The sequence below is a fragment of the Penicillium expansum genome, assembly GCF_000769745.1.
Source record: "Penicillium expansum strain MD-8 chromosome Unknown contig238, whole genome shotgun sequence".
NCBI lineage: Eukaryota > Fungi > Ascomycota > Eurotiomycetes > Eurotiales > Aspergillaceae > Penicillium > Penicillium expansum.
In genome coordinates, this window is record NW_015971370.1 from 137,058 (window position 1) to 161,099 (window position 24,042).

A 24,042-nucleotide genomic window follows, 5' to 3' on the forward strand; every position below is an offset into this window, starting at 1 on the left:
CGGTCCTTCTTTTGCTTGAGTGATAGATTTAAATTCGGGTTGGTTACTGCTATTGGCCTTTTTGCTCTTTGGCAAAGGCTTATTACACAGTCTCTAGAATAAAAGAGTTCTCCGGTGACTCTGTGCTCCTCTAAATGCTAGTTCCTGCAAGCTGTCCGGAAAAGGGGGCTTTCGTTAGCTTGGCCCGTAAGCATCCCTCGTTGTCTTTTAGAAGATGGGTCATGTCTTCAGTAGCGTTCCGCAAAGCCCAACCTAACCCGCCCATTAAGGGGGGTTTACCCAGCATCTAATAATCGTTGTATTCTAACCTTCTACTTATGATATAGAGATTCAAATTTTAGAATTTAGAATACTAATGGCTATATATGTATATATTCTAATTTTGAATAAAATCTAACCAGTAGAAGTTGAGATACTATTAATCTTAATGTTTTGATGAGATGTATATTTTTGGTTTGCACAGGAGTACTGCGACGGAGTACTTCCCACTTTCCGAGAGTCGCATAGCCGCTACTAGGCCAGCCAGTCCACCGCCCACAATCTATCGATATGGAAAGTTGTGTTAGTGATGATTTCCATGCTAAAGAAGCTGGAGAGTGAATAGAACATGCGACATAGTCAAAGGTCTGGTTCTGACCTGCTACCCCGAACGAACTACTTCTCGGTTTCGAGAATGATTGACCAGCCGAGAGCTCAGCAGAAAGGAAGAGATATAATATATAGCCGAGCTTCATTATGATTGCGGCTCGTTGGCAAAGATTGAGAGAACGTTGGAGCTACCCACGACGTAGATCGAATTATAGAACAGTATACACTTTTCTTATGAGCTAAACGAACTTCCATTAACTATTTATAAGTGTATTATAAACGTGAATTAGAGAGTAACGTATGTATCAGCCATGGAAATCCTTAGGAAGCAACACCTCGTAAGTGTGAGATTACTGTAGGAGCATTACTCGTGCCCCAAAAGAAAAGAGCAGCTAAAATAACTAATTGAGCAGCTAGCCACGCAAAAAGCTGGAGTTTGCGCCTTCTAGTATGGTCCTGCATGCTGCAATATGAAAATCTCTTAATTTTGGGGCCAAACAATATGGGCTGCCTGGTATGGTTTGCGATGTAAGACAGAAAAAGGGGCAAGGCGGGGCAAGGCGGCCCCGGGATCATCCTAGGATCAACCCAAGAGCGCATCTTAGAGGCCAAGAAACGTGTAACAAAGACGAGTCTGGGGTAGATGTACGTGTACGTGTGTGGATATTGGATGTTGTATCGGAGTTAACGGACTTAGCTGGGCAGTGCGGTGCGGTCCTGCGTTGGTCCCAGTGCGACCAATATGTAAGAGCCAATAAGTTTCCTATCTCGGAGTTGGGAGGCAGGGATTTGATCTCAGGGGATAGCATGTCTTTGTTTGATATGATGAGACCTACACCATAAGTCCGGCAGACATTCTTATATCCGATGGGCATTTATAACGTATAAAGCTTCTTTTAAGCTCCCGCAGTCTTACCACAACCTCTGTTGATCAAATCCTTGAAAGTAGTCTTGATAGCTGTTGGATTGTCAGGTGACCACTTTATTCTACCGCTTTGTCTATCACAATGGCGACCGCATCTCAGAAGATCGTGCTTATTACCGGTAATTAAGATCTGCTTGATCATACCCCTCAAACCAATATTGGAGCTAACACGCTGGGCTTTGATACAGGTGGAAACCAGGGCATCGGATATGAAACAGCCAAGAACCTCCTGCGTACCTCGGCCTCTTACCATGTCATTCTTGGCAGCCGTAAACTGTCTAACGGAGAAGAAGCCGTGAAAAAGCTACAGGCCGAGACCGATTTGAAGGGAACCGTGTCAACCATTGAGCTCGATGTCACTGAGGACAAATCTGTTGATGCCGCCGCGGAGAAAGTAGCTGCAGACTACGGCCGTCTGGACATCCTCGTCAACAATGCAGGCATCGTTTCGCTGGCGAACCCGCCTTCCCGAGTGGAATACCGCAAGGTGCTGGACACCAACGTTGTTGGTTCTCTCAGCATGACAGAGGCCTTCCTCGATCTATTGCGCAAGTCTGAAGAGCGCCGCTTGGTATTCGTTTCGTCCAGCGTTGGCTCAGTCTCCCAGGCTGCCGACCCGACCTCCAAGTATTACAGCGGCAATGGCTTCGAGTACCGATCCAGCAAGGCAGCCTTGAACATGCTCATTGTACTCTACTGGAACAGTCTGCAAAAAGAAGGGTTCAAAGTCCATGGTGCGGACCCCGGTCTGTGTGGGACCAACTTCACTGGTAATGCCCAGTCGTTGCTCGATCGTGGTGCTGCCACACCTGCTCAGGGTGGTGAGCGCATTGCGACCGTTGTCAAGGGAGAAAAGGATGCCGATGTTGGCCGGGTGCTGGGAGAGTATGGAGTTTCTCCTTGGTAATTCTCTCTATATTAGGTCAGGGGTATATATTGAGCTGTATAGAATATAAATTATGTCATATTAGCGTATTTAATTCATCAAAATGCAAAAATATAGGGCCTGGCATGCTTACAAATTTACTGCCAGCAGTACGAAGCGGCGGAACCCTTAGCTGACCTCGGGAATATGTCACGCTTATCTCCTTATCGCTTTCGCGGGGATGACAAGACAGTTTTCCTATCGAACATCCATCCATATAGATACCGTATGCCTGTAGCTCGCATTGACCACTTGGCGCAATATTCGCCGATTGCCATTACCTAAATATTCACTGTCGGCAAACACATAACGAATCAGAGTGAGTGGAACTCAAACGATATGGGGCCTATAGGTTAATCTTGCAATTAGGGATCACGCTCGGCACCACCTGTAATACACGGATGGGCGCTGGCTGGGCTAACAGCTAGTGACATAGCGGTGTCGGCAATCTCCATTGTATACAACCCCGAGGTCCGGAGAGATCTACAAACCGCTCTTCTTATGCCTACGAAGCATCTGGATTTTCACTAAATATCTACTACAACGGACGGAAATAACAAGCTTTCCGGAGTTCACAATGACATATTCGATCACTGCCCTGGCGGCTGCATTTTTCGCTGGTATTGTGTTTTACAAAGTGTTAATTTACCCAGCGTTTCTTTCACCGCTGTCGAAGATCCCCAACGTGCACTGGAGCGCTTCCATCTCGCCGGTATGGATGCTATGGAGGCGATTCACAAGCCGAAACAACCGCACAATTCAGGCCGCACACGAGAGACTCGGTCCCATCGTTAGGCTAGGACCATCAGAGATCTCGATTAATTGTGTCGAGGGAGGAATTAAGTCAGTTTATGCTGGCGGATTTGAGAAGCATGACTGGTATCCACGAGTCTTCGCATCATTTGGGTTAGTATCAACACCGATTTAGAGTAAGCAAAGTAACTCACCATCAAACAGAACAGTGAGCATGTTCACCATGACAGGAAGCAAGACACATTCAACTCGGAAAAGGATGTTGTCCAATATATACTCCAAATCGACTCTGCAGACATCCCCTCATATGAAATTAGTTTCAGATGCAGTCATTTTCGATAGACTGCTCCCAATTCTTCACGAAGCGGCAACGACTAGCAAATCCGTCGATATGCATGATCTAAACCAGGGACTGACAATGGACTTCGTCTCCTCCTATCTATTCGGTTTGCACAATGGCACTAATTACCTGCAAGATGATTCGGTCCGTAAGCACTGGCTTCATCTCTACATGTGCCGAAAGCCGTTCGAGTTTTATGCCCAGGAAGTCCCATATTTGGATGGATGGCTGAGACGGATTGGTCTTCGCGTGATACCCAAATACTGCGACGAAGCCAATGCGATGCTTGATTCTTGGGCCCTGGATTTGTGCGATAGAGCGGAGCAAATAATTTCATCTTCCGTGCCAGGCATCGAGCCAACTGTCTACAAACAGTTGAAACAATCCCTGGACAAACATTCCACAAAGAATGGAGAAGCAAAACCAGACAAGGCACAGCAGCGACTCGATATCGCTTGCGAGTTGTACGACCAGCTGACTGCTGGCTTTGAAACCAGTGCTGTTGGCCTCACATATCTGTTTTGGCAACTTTCCCGACACCCAGAAGTGCAGGACAAGCTCCGAGAGGAGCTACTTACTCTGAGTCCCCCGGTTTCGTATCCAAAGACAGCCGATTTGCCACCAGCCAAGTCAATTGATAACCTGCCACTGTTGGAAGCGATCGTGACAGAGACCTTGAGACTTCATGCTCCGATCCCTGGCATTCAGCCTCGGGTGACGCCGTCCCCGTCGTGCACTCTAGCCGGGTATGCGGATATACCACCTAATACCAGAGTCAATGCGCAAGCATATTCACTACACCGCAACCCAGAGGTATTTCCAGAGCCGGAAACTTGGGAGCCGAAGCGTTGGCTGGAAGCTGAAAACTCGCCTGCTGATCTGGAAGAGAAACGCCGGTGGTTCTGGGCGTTTGGGAGTGGAGGACGTATGTGTGTGGGAAGTAATCTTGCACTGCAAGGTATGTATTGAGGAATGTGATCTATTGAATCATGCTGATTACCGTTGGGTAGAAATGAAATTGGCCGTGGCTGCGATTTACACCAACTTCCGCACCACCATTGTCGACGATGAGAATATTGAAGCCATTGACGCCTACACTGTGAAACCCACGGGCGATAAACTGATACTTAAGTTCGAGTCTGTCTGAGAGGTCTATGGAGGGAACATTGTACGCGCAGCTATTGCTACAGGTAGTATGAACTCAGAGTAGAATTAATTTGATCGGAGGAAAGGCATCATTATTGTATCTGAAAGACCAAGTGACAAGAATAACGGGACATTAGCTTCCTGGCTCGTTCATATAGTAGTCTTGAGTGCAATTTGCTAGGCTAAGAATAGTATCCATGTCATCATCTCATGCAGAATGACCTCAAAGGAGGCCCCAAACAATTTGGGATAAGTCTAGAACTTTAACCCGTTTGGAATTTTCTTCACCACTTCAAAAATGAATTCCCAAAGCTGAGTTCCTTGCGTCATAGGACTCAACATGGGCGGCGAGCAGCAGGATAGAACGAGATACCGATCATCTCTTCTCTTTACAATGCCTGCCGTGGCCTGGCAAGGCCTCGGCATATCCACCCCTGGCTGGTTCCAAGTCCTGGGAGTTTTCTTCTCACCCACTAAGCTCCGATAATGAGCTCCGGGGGTCGGTAGAACAACGATAGTTGGAGGCTGCAAATGGTGCATACTGACACCAAACAGCGTAAAACAGGCCCGAAAGCCTACGGGAAATCAAGTTCGAGGCATGTTGGGCTTGCGATTCCCTTCATAGGTTCGGCAAACGCCTCCCTGATCTCAGTCCCTTAAGGGTAAGATTTTCAGTTGTAGAGTTCAAAGGGTGGAGTGGAGGAGGGTCTGGGAATTGTATCCGATGCAATAGGCGGCCAACCATCGACTAACAATCTTCACCATGGACGATATCCCACAGAGTTGTTCGTACCACCTCATAGCCGTGATAACTGCTGTTGAGGTTTTGTTCTGGTGACTGATCGCCACTGGCGTTTGAGTGCAAGCGATCAGTCATCTGTAGTATGACCACAGGGCCTCGAGATGTGTGGACTGTATATGATTCAATAGAATTAGACTTGAAACTCTCTGGATACTATAGTATCAATTCATAGTGAATAGGAGAAATATCTTACCTCTGGGTCGCGTTTTGAACACAAATAGTGAAAGGCTCAAGCCGAGCCCGGTATTTTGGCGTTTGTAGCAAGTTCCCTTGAAAAGAATATGGAGTCAGGCCCAATGCCAAAGGATGACCATTGGACGAGGATAGTTGGTGGGAAGAATAGATATCTTGTCAGGTGGGTGTCCTTATGGACAACCCAGATCGCTCCTTCCATATTCGCCACAGTGCTTCTTAGGTACACATGTAGTAATGAGCATTTTATCACGGGGGTATATAAGATAAACCCCCATAAACCTGCTAGCGCAGACAGTTCACCTCAGCCATAATCCACATCGGGGATGGGAATCGATATGTATAGGAATCAAGGGAAAGCAAAGCATTCACATTGCTGGCCTCCAATTCACCGTCTCCTTGTTACGTGAAGTATCCATAAATGCATGAGTATAATGGAATAAGAGTTAATCAATTGTTTTGACAGGTGATTCCATATCCCACATAGTTGTATACTGTACATATGAGTTAAAGCCAACTCCCATAGCCTCTGATGCAAAATAAGCAGACCAAATCAGCAGATCCTGAGAATGGCCCGAGTATTCGCGTAATAACGTATCAAAAAGAAACCCAAAACTCCAGGACAACTCGCTTCTGCTGCCAAGTCCGGATAGACAATCGCGAATAATCCAGTCGTGCAATGAACATTTTAACCGAGAACACCATCCTTCTTCCGGGGGCCAACAACCTTGGGGTACATTCTCATGAGGTGGTAGTTGACGGTGTTCTTCTTCTGCTCCCGGGATTTCTATATTCGGGAGTAACTCGTTAGAAAGATGCTGATGATAAAGGAAAAGAACGACGGTGGGTTATAACGTACCGGTGCATCCATGCACTTCCGCAATTGAGCCTCGAGAGCAGTGCAGCCCTCTGCGCCGTATCCAGCGGATGCCCAGCAGTCTGTTTGCAACGCAATATTGTCAGTGACCAGATCACGAATTCAAGATTTAAGGTATTCGACATCTGAGCGAAGCCAGGGCGACAAGAGATTGACAGCATCAATGTCGACGCAGAAGATGGATCAACATACTAAGCATAGACGACATCACTACCACGCAGGGGTTCTGCTCATTCTGATTCGGCCGGCGAACACGGAGGTGGTTGATGGTGTTGAGACGCATCGGGTTCAGCCGGGTGGAGAGGGAGCCTTTGGGTGCCATGGTGGGCAATTATTCGGTTCGTAGAACTGGCAACAGGGGGTATCAATTGAAGCGAGAAGAGGCGAAATGCCTTGAAGCGACCGTGTGCGGGATTAACGATGGTAGACTGGCGCCGGCGACGGATCTTCGACAAACAAAATCCGAAGTTTCGACTCCGCGGAGGTGGATGACTAATCTTGGTCGCGCCCCCAGCTCTCTTTATCTACCTCGAAGGCTTGCCACCCTATTGACAATCCCTGTACACTCTTTCGGATGTCGCAAGCTTTATAAATCTAACGCGAAGTTATTGAGTATGCCTGGCGGATACAGTTTGCCAACACAACTTCGTGGTGTTTCTTCAACATTCACTTTTAGAGCTCCGATAGCTCCCGCATCTAGGCGGTTCTCCGCAGCATGCCACCTGAATCAAACATCGCCCTCTCCTACGACTAAGACGGAAGATAAAGATGGCAAAGATGTATCAAAACAGGAAGAAAAAGATAGTCCAATGGGACGCCGTCTGGCTCAGATGACTGAAGATGCAATGCTAGAAGGTGGACGATCTGCGCAACGCAACATCGAGCAAGCAGGGTTCTCAGAAGAACTGAAAAATCGGCTCGCAGAGCGTATTGCCGCTTCTTCATTCAGGAGTGATTATGCTGCTGCTCATTCTATAGTCGAAATGCCCGTATGTGATCCCTCTCATACCCTACTGTTCAACAACCACTAACCCGCGTTCCCTTATCGCAGTCTGCCGCAGGACAGGGCACACGAGAGAACGCCGCCGCTCCTAAATGGACAGGAACAGAGCGCCTTGAGGACACGACTCTACGCATGCTAGATGACGCGAGCAAACCAATTCGAATGCCTTACAAAATCCCCGATCCCGTGAACCTCAAACTCACCCCGAAGCCTAAAAAGTCTCGCGGAGAACGACTTGCCGAAGCGAAAGAGCGTACTTCGACCTACACCCTGAGTCAGGCTCCTGGATTTTCCGAAGAGGAGCGCGAGAATATGCGCCGTGAGATGAGGGAGCAGTTGACGCCCGGGGCGCATTCCATGCCAATCTCGATTTCGGGTCTTTCATCTCTGGCCAATGAGCGAATCGAAGATGCGATTGCGCGTGGACAATTTAAGAAAATACGTCGTGGGAAAGGCGTGAATACAAAATCCGATCACAATGCGAGCAGCGCATTCATTGATACAACCGAATACTTTATGAATAAGATCATCCAACAGCAGGAAATCGTGCCGCCGTGGATCGAGAAGCAACAACAGCTTGGCATGGAACTCAATCGATTTCGCGAACGTCTTCGAGCGGACTGGCGGAGACATGCTGCGATGCTAATTGCGAGCAAGGGTGGGTCCTTGGACGCACAAATGAAGCGGGCAAAAGCCTATGCTGCAGCTGAGACTCGGTTGGCGGAGAAAGCAAATTTGGAGGCTTCGTTTACAGAAGATACATCTGTCTCGGAGATCAACAGTGATGGCCGGATAGTTTCCAAGTCGGAGACACCCCAATCACCTACAATTAAGAATGATGGCGATGAACCTTCAGAGGATCTAGCCCATCTCCCACCATTAAGAGACCCCAACTACCTCGCAATTGAGCGTTCTTATCACGAACTTGCCGTGAAACAAATCAACACTCTCGCACGCTCATACAACCTTCAAGCTCCAGCCTCCGCCCACAAACCATATATCAATCTTGATCGAGAACTCAAAGCATGCTATGCTGCGGTAGCGCCTGAGCTAGCAGAAGAAATTAAACGCCGAGCGACCGAGCGTGCGCGTCCGTCATCAATTGTGCCGCCAGTTTCTTCCAGCAAGCTTGGGTCACTGGGAATGGCGCAGTCTGTACAGGTTCACGAAGAAGATCAGTCGAAAGGATATGGTATGAAACAGCTGTGGCGCGATTTATTCACTAAATCCTGAAAACAGCAAACGCCAAAACAAAGAACTCTCCACTCTTTCCTTCTGTTCATCCTGCGTGGGGCCATATCGAAGATAATAATACACGAATAATGTGCCATAAAACATGACGAGCAATGACACTCAAAAGAAAACAGACAAAGACGATATTTTCAGCGCCGCCTCCCGGCCATTCAACTTCCCACCCCATAACTGGACATTGCCCTCACGGACTTGGATGGAAATCTTCAGGGTCGCTCTTCTTCGCGGGTAGTGTCTTTCTCGCATCCCACAGCAGGACTAAGGGGTTAATGACGAGTCCGCCGATAATGGCACCAAGACCACCCCAAAACCCATTATACAAAATGAAGCTCGCAGCATCCATTTTCTTTGTGCTAGCAGCGAGAGCCGGCAAGCCCAGCACCAAGCTGAGGATAGAGAGAAAAAGCACAACGTATGTTTGGCCGAGGCGAATCCAAAGATCAACATTAGCCGTACGCCTGACCGCAACCGGATCCGGGTGGAGAACTGATGCCTCCCGTAGACATTTCCATGCCCTGAAAGAATTGCAGAGTTTGCATGTAAAATAAATCCACAGAAAGGCAGCGAGGAGAAGGAACAAAGCCCCAATAAGATACGCAGCAGATGCGGAGGTTCTCGTGTACATGCCTAGGTACCCATGTTCTGGTAGCCAGTCCCGACAAGTACAATAGGTCCCATCCATATCCCATGAGGAAGCTTTGGCAGTCATGTTGTTGCCTTCGTCTCGCTTGTGCATGGGGATGATGAAATGATGCCACGGGATCTTTGGGAAGTCTCCCTTGGGCCAGCCGGCTTGCTCGAGGTCGGAATCGCCGAAGGGTAAACGCGAGATGACTTCAACGTCTCCCACCCAGATCTCGTTGACGGCGTTGCCTTGGTCGTAGAAATGGTCTGACTTGACACCGTGCACTGCGGAGATCTTGTTGCCCATCTGGGCCTTGTAACAAATTGGTGAATGTGTTTTATGATATAAGAAGTGATGAATGCTTTTTTCTGCAACGATATTGTATATGGTAGACAGTGATGGATGGTGAGGATGAGTTCACTGGGGATACTGGGGATCTTGCCTGGTTGACCTGGGCCGGTGATATATCCTTCATATGGAAGGAGCAAATGAGGGCAAGCGCTTTGGGGTGTTTCTTTTGTAGTGAGAGAGATGAATCTTCTCGAATTGACTTGTTGATATGAGTGATTTGCTTCGATTCTCTGGGCTTAACATGAATATTTGTTTTGACCTGTTTTGAAGCTTGGATGAAGTGGACGCGATATCCTAGTTCGACTAAGAAATACTCAACAGCATTGTATTATATCTTGTAAATTATAATTGATAGAATAATGTCACTCATATCTAAGATTCTCAAAAGCTTTCTCTTAGAGAAGCTTGTCATTATAAGTGATACGAATTGATTTTTATTGTGGTGGCACTTGAGTATACTATGATTTTTGACGAGGAATGCCCTAACTGGAGATTCTAGAATTTCCAAATGATAATGTGCTTTATTTTAGACCAATTGAAATGTATTTGAGAAAATTCCAATGCACTCCATACCTCAATCACAAGTTAAAAATGTTTCTAAATTAGGTGCAAAGCATTTTGGCGGGAGTTCGGATTCTCCCCTGTGAGTGGTCGCCGCCAAGTGATGATCGTGCATGAGGGCGCGTATTTGTGACCAACGACAGGCTAACCAGGATGCCTTGACCTGCACTGACTTTCACTTCACTTCATCACATCCTATGCTTCCATCTTATACGTGACCCCTCCCCCTGCCGCCCCCCGTCACCTTTGGAACATGTATCACCCCAAATCCTGGTGTGAGATTCGATGTTTCGAAATGTCGATCGGTGACTACACCTACATTTAAAATTATTACTTTTCCTCTCCTATCTCTTTTATAATCCAGGCGCTGGAAATGACTCCCCCGGTAGTCTCCTTTTTGCCTGTCCTTTTTACTCTCTTGATTGTACATACTTCACCGGTTCAGGCCCAGAACATCCAACGTGAATCTAAGTCAGCTGCACCCCCAACAGTGGACAAACCCTTGCTAGCAATCCAAATTGGAAGCATTGTAGGAGCCTATGTGATCTTTGTCGCAGTCCTCCTAGCTCTACTTATATTCGTTGGACGTCGCCTGCGTCGGACAGTTCAGTCCTCCAACTATACACTGCATATGGAAATTCTGAAGCCTCCCAGACCTCCCATCAGCATGGATCCTAGCCCAGTCTCTCCAATGTCACACAACCTCCCCAGTCCAAAGTCCAGTGGATTTAAGTCCTGGGGGTCGTTGAACAGGAGTGCCAGGCCCTCTCAGCCATCCATGAACGGCAGCATGCTGACCATCGACGAGTCCATCGTTGCGAACGACCGACAACGAGCCCAGCATGACATGGAAATGCTGTACGCGGCAGTCATGGAACATGACGCCCAAAAGGCTTCTGGAGTTGATCAGTCCGTCCGTGAACAAGATTTCCAAGCACAATCACCAGACAGTCCTCTTACAAACCCATTCACTGACCGCGGCTCCCACGTCTCGGATACCTCATTGGCACCATTGGCACCATTGAAATCCCCTACTAAGGGATTCAACAGCTCCCGCTTATCCAAGCTCTTCAACTCAGGGTCCCGTGCCAATCCAGATCCAAGCAAAGTGCGCTCGCCGCGTCTGGCTATCCGCAACATGCCCATCTCCTCTCCACTAGCTTCCCCAGCAGTGGTCACGCCCAAGGCTTATATACCCGAGAATCCTCCTCTTTCCCCGAGGATTTATAACCCCGGTCCTCCTCCAGTGGTGCCGCGGCTACAGGCGAGCGAGGCAATCAGGCCGGCTCCGGGGCGTGCCCGTCCACCCGCGCCTCTAACACTATCTACTCACTCGCCTTCTTCATCAATTCCGTCAAATCTACCGTTCCGTGAGGCGTACCCGCCGCAAAGTGCCCCCGCTACCAAGACCACTATTTTGGAACGGCCGATAAAGAACCGGGCGGGTCCTGTCACGGGCATGGCTACGCCATATAGTCCGTACATGCCGTTTACTCCCGTGACGCCCTTTACCCCCGGGCGCACGGTGACAAAGCGACAACGGAAGCGGGAGGAGCGTGGGAATGGACTCCAAGTATTGAACGAAGATGATTTGGTCAAGGATGATGATGATATCTGGGGATGATAACAATCCAGTACGCGATATGAATTAAATTAGGAAATCGGGCGTTCATGTGCAATATTCTATTCATCATATATCTACAGGGAAATGTTCACACATACATACACTGGCTGTATAATTCTATTTTAGAATCTAATATCTCCACAAGCATAGCCCGTATACCCATCTAGACATAAATCTCAATCTAAATCTACATTTTCTCCTTCAAATGCGTGTTCCCCCTAACAATAGCCTCCGCAAAATCCGACCTCGTCCCTGCCTTCTCAAGGCTCAAAAGCGTCTGAATAGTACACCCCCTCGGTGAAGAAATACTCTCCCTAACAACAGCAGGATGCTGCCCAGACTCCAAAACAGCCGACAACCCACGAATACCCTGCAAGACCAACTCCATCGCATCTGCCCGCTTAAATCCCTCCGCAACACACCCATCCAACAACCCCTCAATCGGCAACGTCAATGTCGCCATCGTCGCACCAACAAGTACAGTTGCTAGTCCAATCTGCTCAGAACCTAGGTACTTTACCGCACCAACATGCTTGAAAATCCACTCCGTGGCCGCAACCATAGACTCCGGGATGGTTGACGCGGGAGTCTCAATAATCGTCATCGACTGCCCAAACTGCGCGCCCATGTTCGGGATAGCTTTCATGAGATGCGGTTGGTCTGCCGCGTCGGGGTCTGGGTTGATGAGGCGCGTTAGAGTTGGGCATGAGGGGCCTGCGAGCATGCTGATGACGAGTTTGCCGGATAGGGCTTTGCGGACGCCTTCTTCACTTAGGACGGCTTCCGCCATGAAGGGCTTACAGCCGAGGATTATTATGTCTGATTCTTGCATTGTTTGAACGGTTTGGTCGGAGACGATTTTGATTAGTTGTTCGTGCTCTGGTGCGATTGTTGTCTGTAGACGGGCTGCGGATTTGGCTGTTTTTGTGCACGCGATGAAGCGGGTAATTGGCTTTGGTGAGGTTGTTTCAGTGCCTGTGGTTGAGAATGCGCTCTTTAGGAGGCCGTTTAGGACGGCGCCTCCCATGTTACCTTGGGGTTTGTTAGTGGTGGTTTTACTATGGAGGTGTTGTGGTTACTTACCGCATCCAATGAATCCGAGGGTCTGTCCTGAGGCCATGATGATGTTTTATGTATATACCGAGAGAGATGGAAGGTCAATTGTGTTCTGAGTTGAGGGGTTTGGTTATCTATTTGACTCATATGGATCTCGGGTGAGGTGTCCGACATTGGCGGCAGCCGATGCCGAGATTTATGCATTTTATAAGATTTTACTAGAATTAAGAGTAGGGTCCTTATCTTCATCTGAAGTTGAAATTGAGATGATACGCCAATTGCCCTTATCGAATGATCTCCATGCTTTTTCTCCATGTCCCTAGGTGGATATATGGATTACTTCCTGAAATCATCCGGATCTAGAGTGTTATATATACCTAGGTACTTCCATCATAATCGAGGCTGCCTAGAATATAAATATGGTCAATTTATTTCATTCCAACCGAATACGACTTCAACTCGTCCGAATGTTATTTATACCTAATTCTTGCCTCAGGCATCAAACTCGCCCTAAAAGTGGCGTATAACAAATTTCCGGATTGGGCTTGGCTTTGCATCCCGAATGCAGCAAGGATTCCCACTATCTTCGATCTTCTATCTTCTATCTTCTATCTTCTAGTACACTTTCTCTTCTTTTGACGCATAGGCCTTCTATGATTGTCAAGATCTGAGCCCTCCTATGAGTTGAATCCATTGATTTATCAACTGTTGTTTTCTCAACTTCGCTGATCGCCCCGCTCTTCCCCCACCTCCCAGGTCGCAGTTGTCGTCATCATCGGAGAAGGCGAGTTTGCTATTTCCGATCCCCGAAGTTATTTCGGTCATCCCCTGTTTCTTTTACTCCATTAGGACTTGGCGTGGATAACTTGTGTGTACAATAATAGGCTGTAAGTTGTTTCACTCTTATCTTGGCAGAGGCGCGGTTTGGACTTGGCTGACTGGAACTTCTTCGATCTCAGACTTTCTCTTCCCTTCATCCCCCACTACTCGTTTACACCTCTCTCCTTTTTGTGGTTTCAGTACGAACCGCCTACATGCCTCTCACCGTCCTCTCCCGATCACAGCTCCGCGAGCTGCTACATGACCTCTCTCGCGACGAGATAATTAATCTGCAGCGCAATCTCGCCGAAGCTCTACGAGAATACTCCAGTGGATCTCAGGAGGAAGGTTGCTCAGCAGCTTACCAACCCCAAAGAACTGCCATTACTCGCAAGAATGGCACCACCACCATCTTCATGCCCGCCAGCACGGGCCAGACAATCGGCATCAAGATGATTTCCCTGCAGGACGGGGGCGATGCCGGCTGTACCATTGAACGGGACACTGTGGATATGCAAGAGAAGGAACAGACGCGCCGACGAGGCTCTTTCCGAAACTCGGTGGCTTCCATATCCTCCGACTTGAGCGATTTGTCTGTGGGCTCGGAAGACAAAGAGGACAGTAACTCGATCAGTCCCGTCACCACCACAACTGAAAGCAGCGTGGCAGGATCCAGCACGGGTAGTTCGACACTCCTCACTGGTTGTGTCAATCAGCAGAATGTCACCTCGAATATTTCTCGAACTCTTGGCGCTTGGCCGGGCGCAGGAACTCGTGACACATCGCCGCGCGGCAGCGTGACACTCCTAGATGGCGAAAGTCTGCCCTTCGCCTTGATCAACGCGCACGAATTGACAGCATTCCGCACAGCATTGGCTTCGCTGATGATGTTCAACAGACGCAAGAAGGTGCGCACGATTGTTGTATTCGGAGCGGGTACCCAGGCTTACTGGCACATTCGCTTGGCGCTGGTTCTCCGCGGCGAGGACATTCGCCGGGTATACATTGTGAACCGTTCATTCGAGCGCGCAGCCAAGCTTCTTCAAGAGATCTACCAGCCCGAAAATATCGAATGGCGCGGGGACGTCAAGTTCTCCGCCGTCAGCACTGATTTCGGCGAGTATAGTCGCGTTTTGAAGGATCATGTGCGCAAGGCCGACGCGATCTTCTGCTGTACACCCTCTCCAGAACCACTTTTCCCTGCCGAGTACCTCACTTCAGGCGAAGGCCGTCAAAAGGGCCGGTTGATTTGTGCGATTGGATCATACAAGGCACACATGGCCGAGATTCACCCGGATATCCTCCGAGATGAGGTCAATGTGCAACCTGCGCATCGTCATTGGCACAAGCATATCCACCGTAGTGGTGTGATTGTAGTGGATAGCCTAGACGCGGCGATGAAAGAGGCGGGCGAGATTATCCAAGCCGGAATCAGGCCGAAACAGGTTGTTGAGTTGGGTGAGCTATTGATGGTTCGTGATGCCACCCGTGATGCCGCCACTGTGGATGAAGAAAAGAGCCTGCGTGAATGGTCACAGCGGGGGAATGTCATCTACAAATCGGTTGGGCTTGGACTAATGGATCTCGTGACTGGCGGAGATTTGGTGCGCTTGGCACGGGAGCGGAAGTTGGGGACCACAGTGGAGGATTTCTGAGGAGTTTTGTGGGCTTTGACTTTCGATTCGATACCTTTTTGCTTATTTTACTTTGCTTCCTATTGGCTTGATTGGGACTTGTTTTGTTCCATGGAAGTTTCGACGATCAACAGAGATCTGCCGGAGAGCCACCAATGTTTAAATCAAGAGAAACTTGAAATAATTGAGATAACAATACATGGATTAATATGGCTATGGCCTTGATCAGAGTATACCATTCTAGAGCTAGAAAAAAAAAGAAGTAATATCATCTATATAATAATATAGCTTGAAGGTCAACTAAAAGCTTGTACACACCTTTCCAAGTACGGTGATAGTGGGCTGATGGTCTGCGTCATCGGGTATGTAACCTCTCCGAGAATCTTACCTCTTTTTTTTTTTCCTCTGGGCAATCTTCAGCTTCGCATTACCAATACAGCTATTGGTATTGGATATCTTTGCTTTAGCTGCGTTAGCTGCGTTAGCTACTGTTGTTGGTGCACGATTCTTTCCACCCCGCGCAGTGAGGGGCTAAAGCAGAGATAAAAGTCTACTTTTCTATAAGAGGTCTTGTGACTCCCCAGAACACCTCCAAAATAACCTCGCCATGCGAAACACTACCTGCTACCTGCCCAATGGCCTCACCTTCAACGTCTCGCCCGTTTTTGGTGGGTTCACTTTCAAATCCGCCGATTTTAACGTCCAGCACAACTCCACCTTCCCCCCAGGTTGGACAATTATAATCCACACCGAGAAGCTTCCCAAGCCGGACAAACAGAAAGATGAAGCAGACCCAGAGAAACCCCGCGACGACGAAGATAATTTCACCCGTTTCACCACCCCCACCTTGACCCGCGACTCCCTCTACATCTCGTATATAGTCAACCCACCAACAAGCGATTTCAAGCCTGTGACCTCACCCACACGCCAGATCGCCATGATGCTGTGGGCAACTCTATGGTGGTACTTCCACGAGCCCGAACCAGACCTCCACGTGGAGACCGCGGCGTCAAGCATGACCCCGCGCAACGGGCGACCAAAAGGCGAATGGCGGATCAACGTCAAACGCGAAGGAATCTTCAAAGGCCGGAACCTGCTCCAGAAACTTGAACGAATGGGCCTAGTAGCGACCGAAGACTCCTCTGTCGGCCTCCAGCCCATGGAAACCCGCGACTCAAGCAGCTGGTCCACGATGTTCGTCAGCCGACGCAGCTTCTGGCAGCTCGACCCACGTCTATTCCTCTTCACCCTCACGCCGAGCAGAGGCCGTCCATCAACACCTCCCTACCGGTCGCGGAATGTATCGCCCGCACCCGACAGCGGCCCAGCCGTCGCAGCGCCGCTGGCGCTAGCGCCCATGGAAGCAACCTTCCACACGGCGAATATGGGCCCGTTCACCTCGGTAGGACCGTTCACGTCTGGCAGTCATTTACCGACATACTACCCGCCGCCGCCATTGCAGTTCACCACCACGAACGGGGTGCGACACCCCGTGCGCCCGAAACCGCCGCACCAGGGCGAGGTCTTCTACGTGCGCTACATCCCTAGTCTGAGTCAGTATCTCTCGTTCCGCGTGGCGTTTGTGCCGATGACGGCGCAGGGGGCTACTGAAAGTCGACCCGGGACACCTGTTACCTCGTCTGTGACGAGCATCGCGCAGCATCTTACTGAGGATATCTCCTCAGATCTGGATACCCTGCACCGGTGGATGAATGTACCCCGTGTGGAGGCGATGTGGGGTGAAGGTGGAGAGAAGCATGTGCAGGAGAAGTTCTTGCTGGCTAGTCTGACTAGCCGACACAGTTTCCCTGTTATCGGGTGCTGGGACGGGAAGCCGTTTGGGTACTTTGAGATCTACTGGGTTAAGGAAGATCGGCTGGGACGACTTGTGGATAATGTGGGTAATTATGATCGGGGGATTCATTTGCTCGTTGGAGAACAGGAGTTCCGGGGTGCGCATCGGGTTGCGGTTTGGTTGAGTGCGTTGGTGCATCACTGCTTCTTGTCGGATATGCGAACTGAATCTGTGGTTTTGGAGCCGCGGATTGATAATATAAAGTGAGTTGTTGACACCAACTTGAGGGACTAGGGAAAGGAAGATGATCATGCTAACCTTTCGCAGACTCATTAATTACCTCCAGCAAGCAGGCTTCTACAAAGAAGGCGAGGTCAGCTTCCCGCATAAGCACTCTGCTATCATGAGAATCAAGCGCGAGTACTGGGAAAGCCCGGCTCTATAGAGCTGCCACAGTGGCGATTTGCATTGAGACGATCACGATTTACGAGACAGCTAGCATTGCCTGGATTTTGAAATTTCTTGATATTTGACTTGCTTGAAATATTGTCTGGGCCATTTGCCATGGGCGGCTTATCTCAATAGAGCGACCACTCCTGACCCATCATACCCTCCGAATGACACCCGTAGACGCATAAAGTCCTGCCCCAAACAACCCGCAAAGATCAGTGCCTTAGCACAAACTCCCAATGAAACCCTTCGATTTCGCAAACTCATAGATTCCCCAGATCCATTCACTCGTGTACCTTCGCCAGAAGCCTTCTTTTCTTGGTGATAGGCTCCTCCACAGTAAGAACGTCCAGGTTGCTCAGAGTATGCAGTGTTTCCCTCACTTCGTAGAGAAGATCAGCTGCGAATTTAGGATGTTCCTGAGTCATCAAGTCATCTGAGGATTCATAATCATCTTCCCATTGGAGGTACCGTAGAACGAAGGCTTGAGCCATGACACGGCGTACTGGATGGCGCTCACTCAAAAAGATCGCCTCATCATCCAGCTTGTATCGCGTATCAGCGAGACGATCATTTCTGGCATAGATATCCTTGATGTATTCCGCCAGCGCGTCTTCGATCCAGGGAATTTCGTACATTTCCGCCAGTCTGGCGAGCTCTACGGCGGCTTGGATGCGCATTTTTTCTGAGATGTAACCCCACTCGATAGTGCGCTGGTATAGCCATTGAAGAAGGGCTTCGAAACTCCGGGTAGACAAAACGCCTTTGATTTGCTGTAGGGTTACTGTTTGTTCTTGGGACTCTCGAAGTCTACCTTCGAGCATAGCTGAGAACACTGGAGATTCCGAGCAGAGGAGGTTCTTCGACACCGTGTATTCTCGGTTGATCGGTTCGATTCGAATCGTGATGAGGGGACCATGGTAAAGCGGAAGAGTACTAAGTCAAAGCGTTAGATATGTCGTTTCATGAGGAATATAGCGGACATACGAGGCTGCAAAGGATGGGATTTTCGTGTCTTCTGAAGTATCACTCATTTTGAAGGTAGTGAATGAGTATTGGGAAGAAAACCTTGGGTCGTATTGAGATATGTTGATAGGAGAAAGAGAGAGGGGGGCAAAGGAGAAGGAAGATCAAACAAGGTGGGAGCAAGGTCCTATCCGCATGAGGCGGAAACGCTGTCTCGACAATGATCGATTGACAATCTAAAGAGAATTGACTACTACCTGTTGGAGTTTCCCATTCGACCAAAAAGCCTAAAATTGCAGTAGGCGAGTATCTTTCTAGCATTTTAAAAACCCCTAAACAAGTACGCAATCTGTTCTCAGTCCTGCATTTCTACCTATGCTCATTTCAAAGGCTGAGATCGATATCATTGCTTAGGAATAGAGATAAAAGTAACCCATACGGGCCTCTCAACGAGACCCGTAGATTCATGACAGTTCTCACTCAGATAACCGCCAACGAATTCCTCCGATTTCGCACATAGAATTGCCAGACGAAATCAAACTTCCTCAAGGCTGCAACTCAATCTCTTCTCATGTACCATCTTTTCCTGTCAATGGGGTCTTCAAAGTCAACAGTGTTATGGGGCCTCAGGGTACTCAGGGCCAGGCTGACTTCATGCAGGAGGTCAGCTCCAAATCTGGGGTATTCCTGAGCAATCTTGGCGAATTTATGCTTTCGATTTTGGAGAAACCCTTTGACGGAGGCTTGAGCCAACAGAGGGCGAACGGGATGTCCATCGCGCAGGAAACTTGCCGAAATAATGTCTTGGTCATTTAGCCAATAGGTGTTGTTGTCGATAGGGGTGAATTTCTCCGTCGCAGTGGGATCGGGGTTAGCAAGAATAGTATCCTTGATAATATTTGATAGCTGTGGTTCAATCCTGGTCACCCCGTATTTGTCGGCGAGCCTTGCAAGCTCGATGGCAGCGGAGATATGTTCTCCGGGGGTTTCAATGTCGAATTTGACGACCCCAAGGTATAACCATTGGAGAAGTGCTTCAAGGCTTCGCTGAGAGATAACGCCTTCCATTTCTTCGAGGTTTACTGTCTGCTCTTGGGCTTCTCGAAAAGGACCTTCGAACATGGCTGTAAAGACTGGTGACTCTGCGCAGAGCAGCTCTTTTGAGACTGTATATTCACGGCCGTTTTGGATTCGAATTGTAATGAGGGGACCGTGGAAGAGGGGAAGCCTCCTAGAAAATAAAGTGTTAGATAGTGGACACTGGTCTCAAGTAACACCTTACTTACGCCGTTGCAAAGTGCCCAGCACTCTCTTCGGACGTCTTGCTCATTTCAACTGACTTGTCAACGACTTTGAAGGAGGTGAATGCTAGCTTGATATAGAGAGGACTGACTGCTATGAGACCGTCAGTCGTCATAGAAGTCTTGGTATGCTTGCTGGTTGTAATGATTGTGGGATGGTGCGATGGCTTTGTGGAATGAGAGAATGAAAGAAAGAAAGAAAGAAAGAAAGAAAGGAAGAAAGAAAGGCCTTCAAAGCTACAAATACAACGATCTATCAAACTGCTCAAACTGCCCAAACAAGCAAACAAGCTGTGCTCAGTCTCTTTTGATCCCAATGTTATTGCTGAGCTCCCCAACAAGACCTGTAGACGCATAGCAGTCTTGCTCCAAATAATCCCCAACTATTGTCCCCATACAACAAATGCCAAGGTAAGTACCAACAACTAACAATTTCCCCCAAACTAAGACCTTGTAGATTCCCCAGATGCAATCACACTTGCACATCAACATTTCATCCCTGTGGAACCGGATCTCTATCTAGCCTCCTTCTCTCCCCGCTAAGAGGGTCTTCAAAGGTAGTAATACCAAGGGGTTCCAATCGGTTCAGCACAAGCCTCACTTCGTGGAGGAGGTCAGCTGCGAATATAGGATATAGCTGAGCCATCTCGGCATGTTCGTGATTTTTGCTTTGAAGATACCCCCCAACGCATGCTATAGCCAAAAGACGGCGTACCGGATGAGCACGAGGCAAGCAAATTCCCGCGTGAATTTTGTCAGAATGTAGGCGATGGTACAAATCCTCATCAGGGTCGGGAGATGGATTGGTCAGAAGAATTTGCTTGATGAATCGGCTTTTGGAGATCTAAATTGTCGTTCAACAGGGCTTTGAAGACTAGCGACTTTGCACACAGAAGTGCTCTAGAGATAGTCCATTCTGAACCACCCTCATCTTCGAAGAATGTTGTTATAGTAGGACCGTGATAAAGGGGGAGCGTACTAGATACCGAAGCGTTAGAAAGTGAATTACATTCCCAAGTAATCTTTTACCCACGATATTGCGAAAGGTGAACTCCACAAGGAAGAACCAGTTGATTGGAACATTGCGATGGTTTGACTGTTTGAAATGACTGACCATGGGTTGTAAAGGAGAAGATTGATGAGTGCGATGGAAATGGCTTTATATGATGACTTCAATGCCATTTGTTTGTCTTCTATGCTGTGACTACAAACATCAACCCAACATAACTGAGTGTACTCTATTGACTGAATGAGATCTTTTCTGGGACTTTGCTCAATTTAGACCTTCGATTTTTTTACCTAGGCTTCCTTTGATTATCGCTGTGTAGCAATATCGGTAGTTGTAATCTCCATGCGAGCATGCATATCGTAAAGCATGTCTAGCCCTTGAGAAATACCCAGACTCCGTCTCCCTTTGATTTTCAAGTGCAGCTCAACTCCGCTTAACTCCTACCCAAGAATATTTCTCCTTCAGTAAAAGGATCCGTGAAGGAGACATTGCCGCCAGAGCAGTGTGAGGTGTTCAAGGCTAGTCGCACTTCTCGCAGAAGATCAGCTCCAAAGTTAGGGTAATCCTCGGCCTCCTGGGCGAATTTGTGGTTCTTGCCTCCGAGATACCCTGCGACGCATGCTACGGCCAAGGTACGGCGCACAGGATGCTCACGAGGTAAGAAGCTCCCCCAGATGATGTGGTCAGATATGAGCCAGGTGTTGTTATCATTGCATACCGAGAATTCGGGATCTTGGTAGTCGATGATATATTGGATATAATCACTCACATCGGATTCGATCCCGGTAATACCATACTTGTCGGCGAGCCTTGCGAGCTCTATGGCAGCCGAGATTCGATCTGTCTTGTCCTGGATATCAAACTTGACAGTCCGAAGGTATAGCCAGTGAATGAGTGCTTGGGTACTCTGTGTGGAGACAATGCCTCTTTCCTCTTGCAAGGTTGCTGTTTGCTCTTGTTCTTCTCGAAATCCGGGCTGGAACATCGCCGAAAAGACCGGAGATTCTGCGCACAGAAGGGGCTTTGAAACTGTGTATTCTTTTTCGCTTGGTAGAAGTCGTATTTTGATGAAAGGGCCGTGAAAGAGCGGGATAATACTAGGTAGATGAGAAAATGTTAAGACACACCTTTGCCGGGGAAACACGGCTTACTTACTCAGATGTGAATTGCTCAACCCTTCCCTTGGTTGGGTCCCCCATTTTTGTAGGCCTCGAGAAGATAGTCGACTGACTTTCAAGGTAAGAAAAAAATTCAAGCCCTGAAAAGTCACTGTGGATGATGAATGGCGAGGGTGTGACTTGATCCCGAGCGAGGTCAGATCTGGAGGAAGAAGTGGAGAATGAGACTTACTTTGGCAGGTTCAGCCATCATGGATGTTACCTCTGTAGGTAATCATATGCTATATCTAAGTATTATGTATGCAAAAACCTGCTTGCACATCTTCCACCACTTCCACCATTTTTACCGCACACATTCAGCTATATAGTGACATCTAGAAAGGAAATATACGAAAGGCATCATTGGTCCGGTAATTATAGATTGCCCCACGTAGGTGACCACCCATGCTGTAGGCAATCTAGCTATGGGCCCTAGTCTGCGGATTTAGGATCCACCATAGAAACCTCGGAGTCCGTACCTGCCCTTTGGGAAGTAACCCCCCATGCACCCCTGCGGAAACGGGCCGAGATCCATTCAGACCCGTTGATAATCGGTGATCGGACCTTTGGGACTCCGGTTTGCCGCCTACCTACATAGGAGGATGGTATACGGAATAGACCAGGATGCCCAGGTATATATTGTCCAGACTTTGCCCCTCCCTCCAGCTCTATTTTCACATTCCTACTTACTGGCTTCCGTTCTCACGCACAACACACACTGCAGACCAAACGACATAGAGACAAAGAGAGCCGAACTTTTTAGGCAATGGCACCACCGTCGCCCTCATACACTAAGGTCATCCACTCCGCCACCTATGATGGCATCAATCCGACTCAGCCCGGCCTCTCCTCTGCGGGCAAGGTTGTGTTGATCACTGGCGCATCTGGCGGCATCGGCCGGGCCACAGCCTTATCCTTTGCTGCATCAGGCCCCCGAGCCCTCATCCTCCTCGGTCGACGCGCCGACGCCTTAGCAGAAACTGCCAACATTGTACATGTCAGGCATGCAGAGGTGCTTATCCAAACTTACGAGGCTGAGCTATGTGATGCTGCGAGTGTCCGAAATGCTATGGATAAGGTGGCTGCCGAGTTTGGCGGCATCGATATTGTTATCCACTGCGCTGGCGTGCTAGCCCCCGTTGTTCCACTTCTGGATGCCGACTCGGCTACTTTTCTGGACGGCTATAAGACTACCGTCGTCGGTTCGTTGGTGACCGCACAGGCTCTAGTCTTGGCAAACAAGAACGTAAGCCCCGACGAGGATAAACCAGTCACATTGGTCAATCTTACGACAGCGGGTATCATATTTCCCCTGTTCCCCGGCATGGGCGCCTATGTGAGTAGTAAGATGGCCGCTGTCAAGATCCTACAGTCCTTCGCTGTCAAGAACCCGCAAGTACGGCTTCACAATGTTCATCCCGGATTCCTCCAAACAGCTATGTCTGCTAAGCTGTCAGAGTCAATCAAATTACCGTTCGCCTTTGATGATAGTAAGTATAACTGATATTGTCCTCGGCTGCTCCATCTTTATATCTAGGGAACTAACAATCATTCTTTGGCAGTCTCCCTTCCCGCAGACTTCCTTGTCTGGATTGTATCCCTCGATGCAGAATTCCTTAAGAACAAGATAGTCTTCGCTTCCTGGGATATTGAGGAGCTCAAGGCTCGTAAGGAGGAGATTGTCGGTGGCCCGTCGGGCACTGGTGAGCTCTGGCTCGGCTACCAAGGATTTCCGCGATTTGTGGGCGGCCAGCCTTTGCCAGGCACTCAGTAGGCGAGTGTCCTCTTCTATTGGCAGCGGCCATCCCAGGATGAAGGGACTGCACAGCCGCCAGTCTATTAAAGAATACATGTGCCATTTACATAGTCGAGTGCTAGCATAAGGACACCAA

At 48.7% G+C, this 24,042-nt stretch overlaps 13 protein-coding genes across 13 annotated transcripts; 7 read left to right on the forward strand and 6 right to left on the reverse strand.

The window, feature by feature from the left end:
* Window positions 1-1,595: 1,595 nt before the first annotated feature.
* Window positions 1,596-2,420, forward strand: PEX2_071940 (Short-chain dehydrogenase/reductase SDR; the record flags this gene model as incomplete). Its single annotated transcript, XM_016744464.1, has 2 exons — window positions 1,596-1,632; window positions 1,702-2,420. 2 exons carry the CDS (start codon window positions 1,596-1,598, stop codon window positions 2,418-2,420), a joined length of 756 nt encoding a protein of 251 aa, XP_016597048.1.
* A 595-nt stretch (window positions 2,421-3,015) lies between these two features.
* PEX2_071950 (cytochrome P450) lies at window positions 3,016-4,678 on the forward strand (the record flags this gene model as incomplete). Its single annotated transcript, XM_016744465.1, has 3 exons — window positions 3,016-3,344; window positions 3,396-4,489; window positions 4,542-4,678. 3 exons carry the CDS (start codon window positions 3,016-3,018, stop codon window positions 4,676-4,678), a joined length of 1,560 nt encoding a protein of 519 aa, XP_016597049.1.
* A 1,681-nt stretch (window positions 4,679-6,359) lies between these two features.
* PEX2_071960 (mitochondrial 37S ribosomal protein mS37) lies at window positions 6,360-6,870 on the reverse strand (the record flags this gene model as incomplete). The annotated part of the gene is made up of 3 exons (XM_016744466.1): window positions 6,360-6,458; window positions 6,531-6,610; window positions 6,741-6,870. The coding sequence occupies 3 exons, from the start codon at window positions 6,868-6,870 to the stop codon at window positions 6,360-6,362; spliced, it is 309 nt and encodes a 102-aa protein (XP_016597050.1).
* A 487-nt stretch (window positions 6,871-7,357) lies between these two features.
* On the forward strand, window positions 7,358-8,784 carry PEX2_071970 (DnaJ family domain-containing protein; the record flags this gene model as incomplete). Its single annotated transcript, XM_016744467.1, has 2 exons — window positions 7,358-7,537; window positions 7,600-8,784. The coding sequence occupies 2 exons, from the start codon at window positions 7,358-7,360 to the stop codon at window positions 8,782-8,784; spliced, it is 1,365 nt and encodes a 454-aa protein (XP_016597051.1).
* A 202-nt stretch (window positions 8,785-8,986) lies between these two features.
* On the reverse strand, window positions 8,987-9,733 carry PEX2_071980 (uncharacterized protein; the record flags this gene model as incomplete). Its single annotated transcript, XM_016744468.1, has 1 exon — window positions 8,987-9,733. One exon carries the CDS (start codon window positions 9,731-9,733, stop codon window positions 8,987-8,989), a length of 747 nt encoding a protein of 248 aa, XP_016597052.1.
* A 1,237-nt stretch (window positions 9,734-10,970) lies between these two features.
* On the forward strand, window positions 10,971-11,963 carry PEX2_071990 (uncharacterized protein; the record flags this gene model as incomplete). The annotated part of the gene is made up of 1 exon (XM_016744469.1): window positions 10,971-11,963. One exon carries the CDS (start codon window positions 10,971-10,973, stop codon window positions 11,961-11,963), a length of 993 nt encoding a protein of 330 aa, XP_016597053.1.
* Window positions 11,964-12,150: 187 nt separating this feature from the next.
* PEX2_072000 (pyrroline-5-carboxylate reductase) lies at window positions 12,151-13,083 on the reverse strand (the record flags this gene model as incomplete). The annotated part of the gene is made up of 2 exons (XM_016744470.1): window positions 12,151-12,995; window positions 13,047-13,083. The coding sequence occupies 2 exons, from the start codon at window positions 13,081-13,083 to the stop codon at window positions 12,151-12,153; spliced, it is 882 nt and encodes a 293-aa protein (XP_016597054.1).
* Window positions 13,084-14,053: 970 nt separating this feature from the next.
* On the forward strand, window positions 14,054-15,493 carry PEX2_072010 (putative proline utilization protein PrnX-like; the record flags this gene model as incomplete). Its single annotated transcript, XM_016744471.1, has 1 exon — window positions 14,054-15,493. One exon carries the CDS (start codon window positions 14,054-14,056, stop codon window positions 15,491-15,493), a length of 1,440 nt encoding a protein of 479 aa, XP_016597055.1.
* Window positions 15,494-16,079: 586 nt separating this feature from the next.
* On the forward strand, window positions 16,080-17,712 carry PEX2_072020 (GNAT family N-acetyltransferase; the record flags this gene model as incomplete). The annotated part of the gene is made up of 2 exons (XM_016744472.1): window positions 16,080-17,530; window positions 17,595-17,712. The coding sequence occupies 2 exons, from the start codon at window positions 16,080-16,082 to the stop codon at window positions 17,710-17,712; spliced, it is 1,569 nt and encodes a 522-aa protein (XP_016597056.1).
* A 289-nt stretch (window positions 17,713-18,001) lies between these two features.
* PEX2_072030 (uncharacterized protein) lies at window positions 18,002-18,751 on the reverse strand (the record flags this gene model as incomplete). The annotated part of the gene is made up of 2 exons (XM_016744473.1): window positions 18,002-18,653; window positions 18,705-18,751. 2 exons carry the CDS (start codon window positions 18,749-18,751, stop codon window positions 18,002-18,004), a joined length of 699 nt encoding a protein of 232 aa, XP_016597057.1.
* A 490-nt stretch (window positions 18,752-19,241) lies between these two features.
* Window positions 19,242-20,100, reverse strand: PEX2_072040 (BTB/POZ domain-containing protein; the record flags this gene model as incomplete). The annotated part of the gene is made up of 2 exons (XM_016744474.1): window positions 19,242-19,914; window positions 19,970-20,100. The coding sequence occupies 2 exons, from the start codon at window positions 20,098-20,100 to the stop codon at window positions 19,242-19,244; spliced, it is 804 nt and encodes a 267-aa protein (XP_016597058.1).
* A 1,326-nt stretch (window positions 20,101-21,426) lies between these two features.
* On the reverse strand, window positions 21,427-22,192 carry PEX2_072050 (BTB/POZ domain-containing protein; the record flags this gene model as incomplete). The annotated part of the gene is made up of 2 exons (XM_016744475.1): window positions 21,427-22,090; window positions 22,149-22,192. 2 exons carry the CDS (start codon window positions 22,190-22,192, stop codon window positions 21,427-21,429), a joined length of 708 nt encoding a protein of 235 aa, XP_016597059.1.
* A 724-nt stretch (window positions 22,193-22,916) lies between these two features.
* On the forward strand, window positions 22,917-23,924 carry PEX2_072060 (SDR family NAD(P)-dependent oxidoreductase; the record flags this gene model as incomplete). Its single annotated transcript, XM_016744476.1, has 2 exons — window positions 22,917-23,640; window positions 23,713-23,924. 2 exons carry the CDS (start codon window positions 22,917-22,919, stop codon window positions 23,922-23,924), a joined length of 936 nt encoding a protein of 311 aa, XP_016597060.1.
* Window positions 23,925-24,042: the final 118 nt, after the last annotated feature.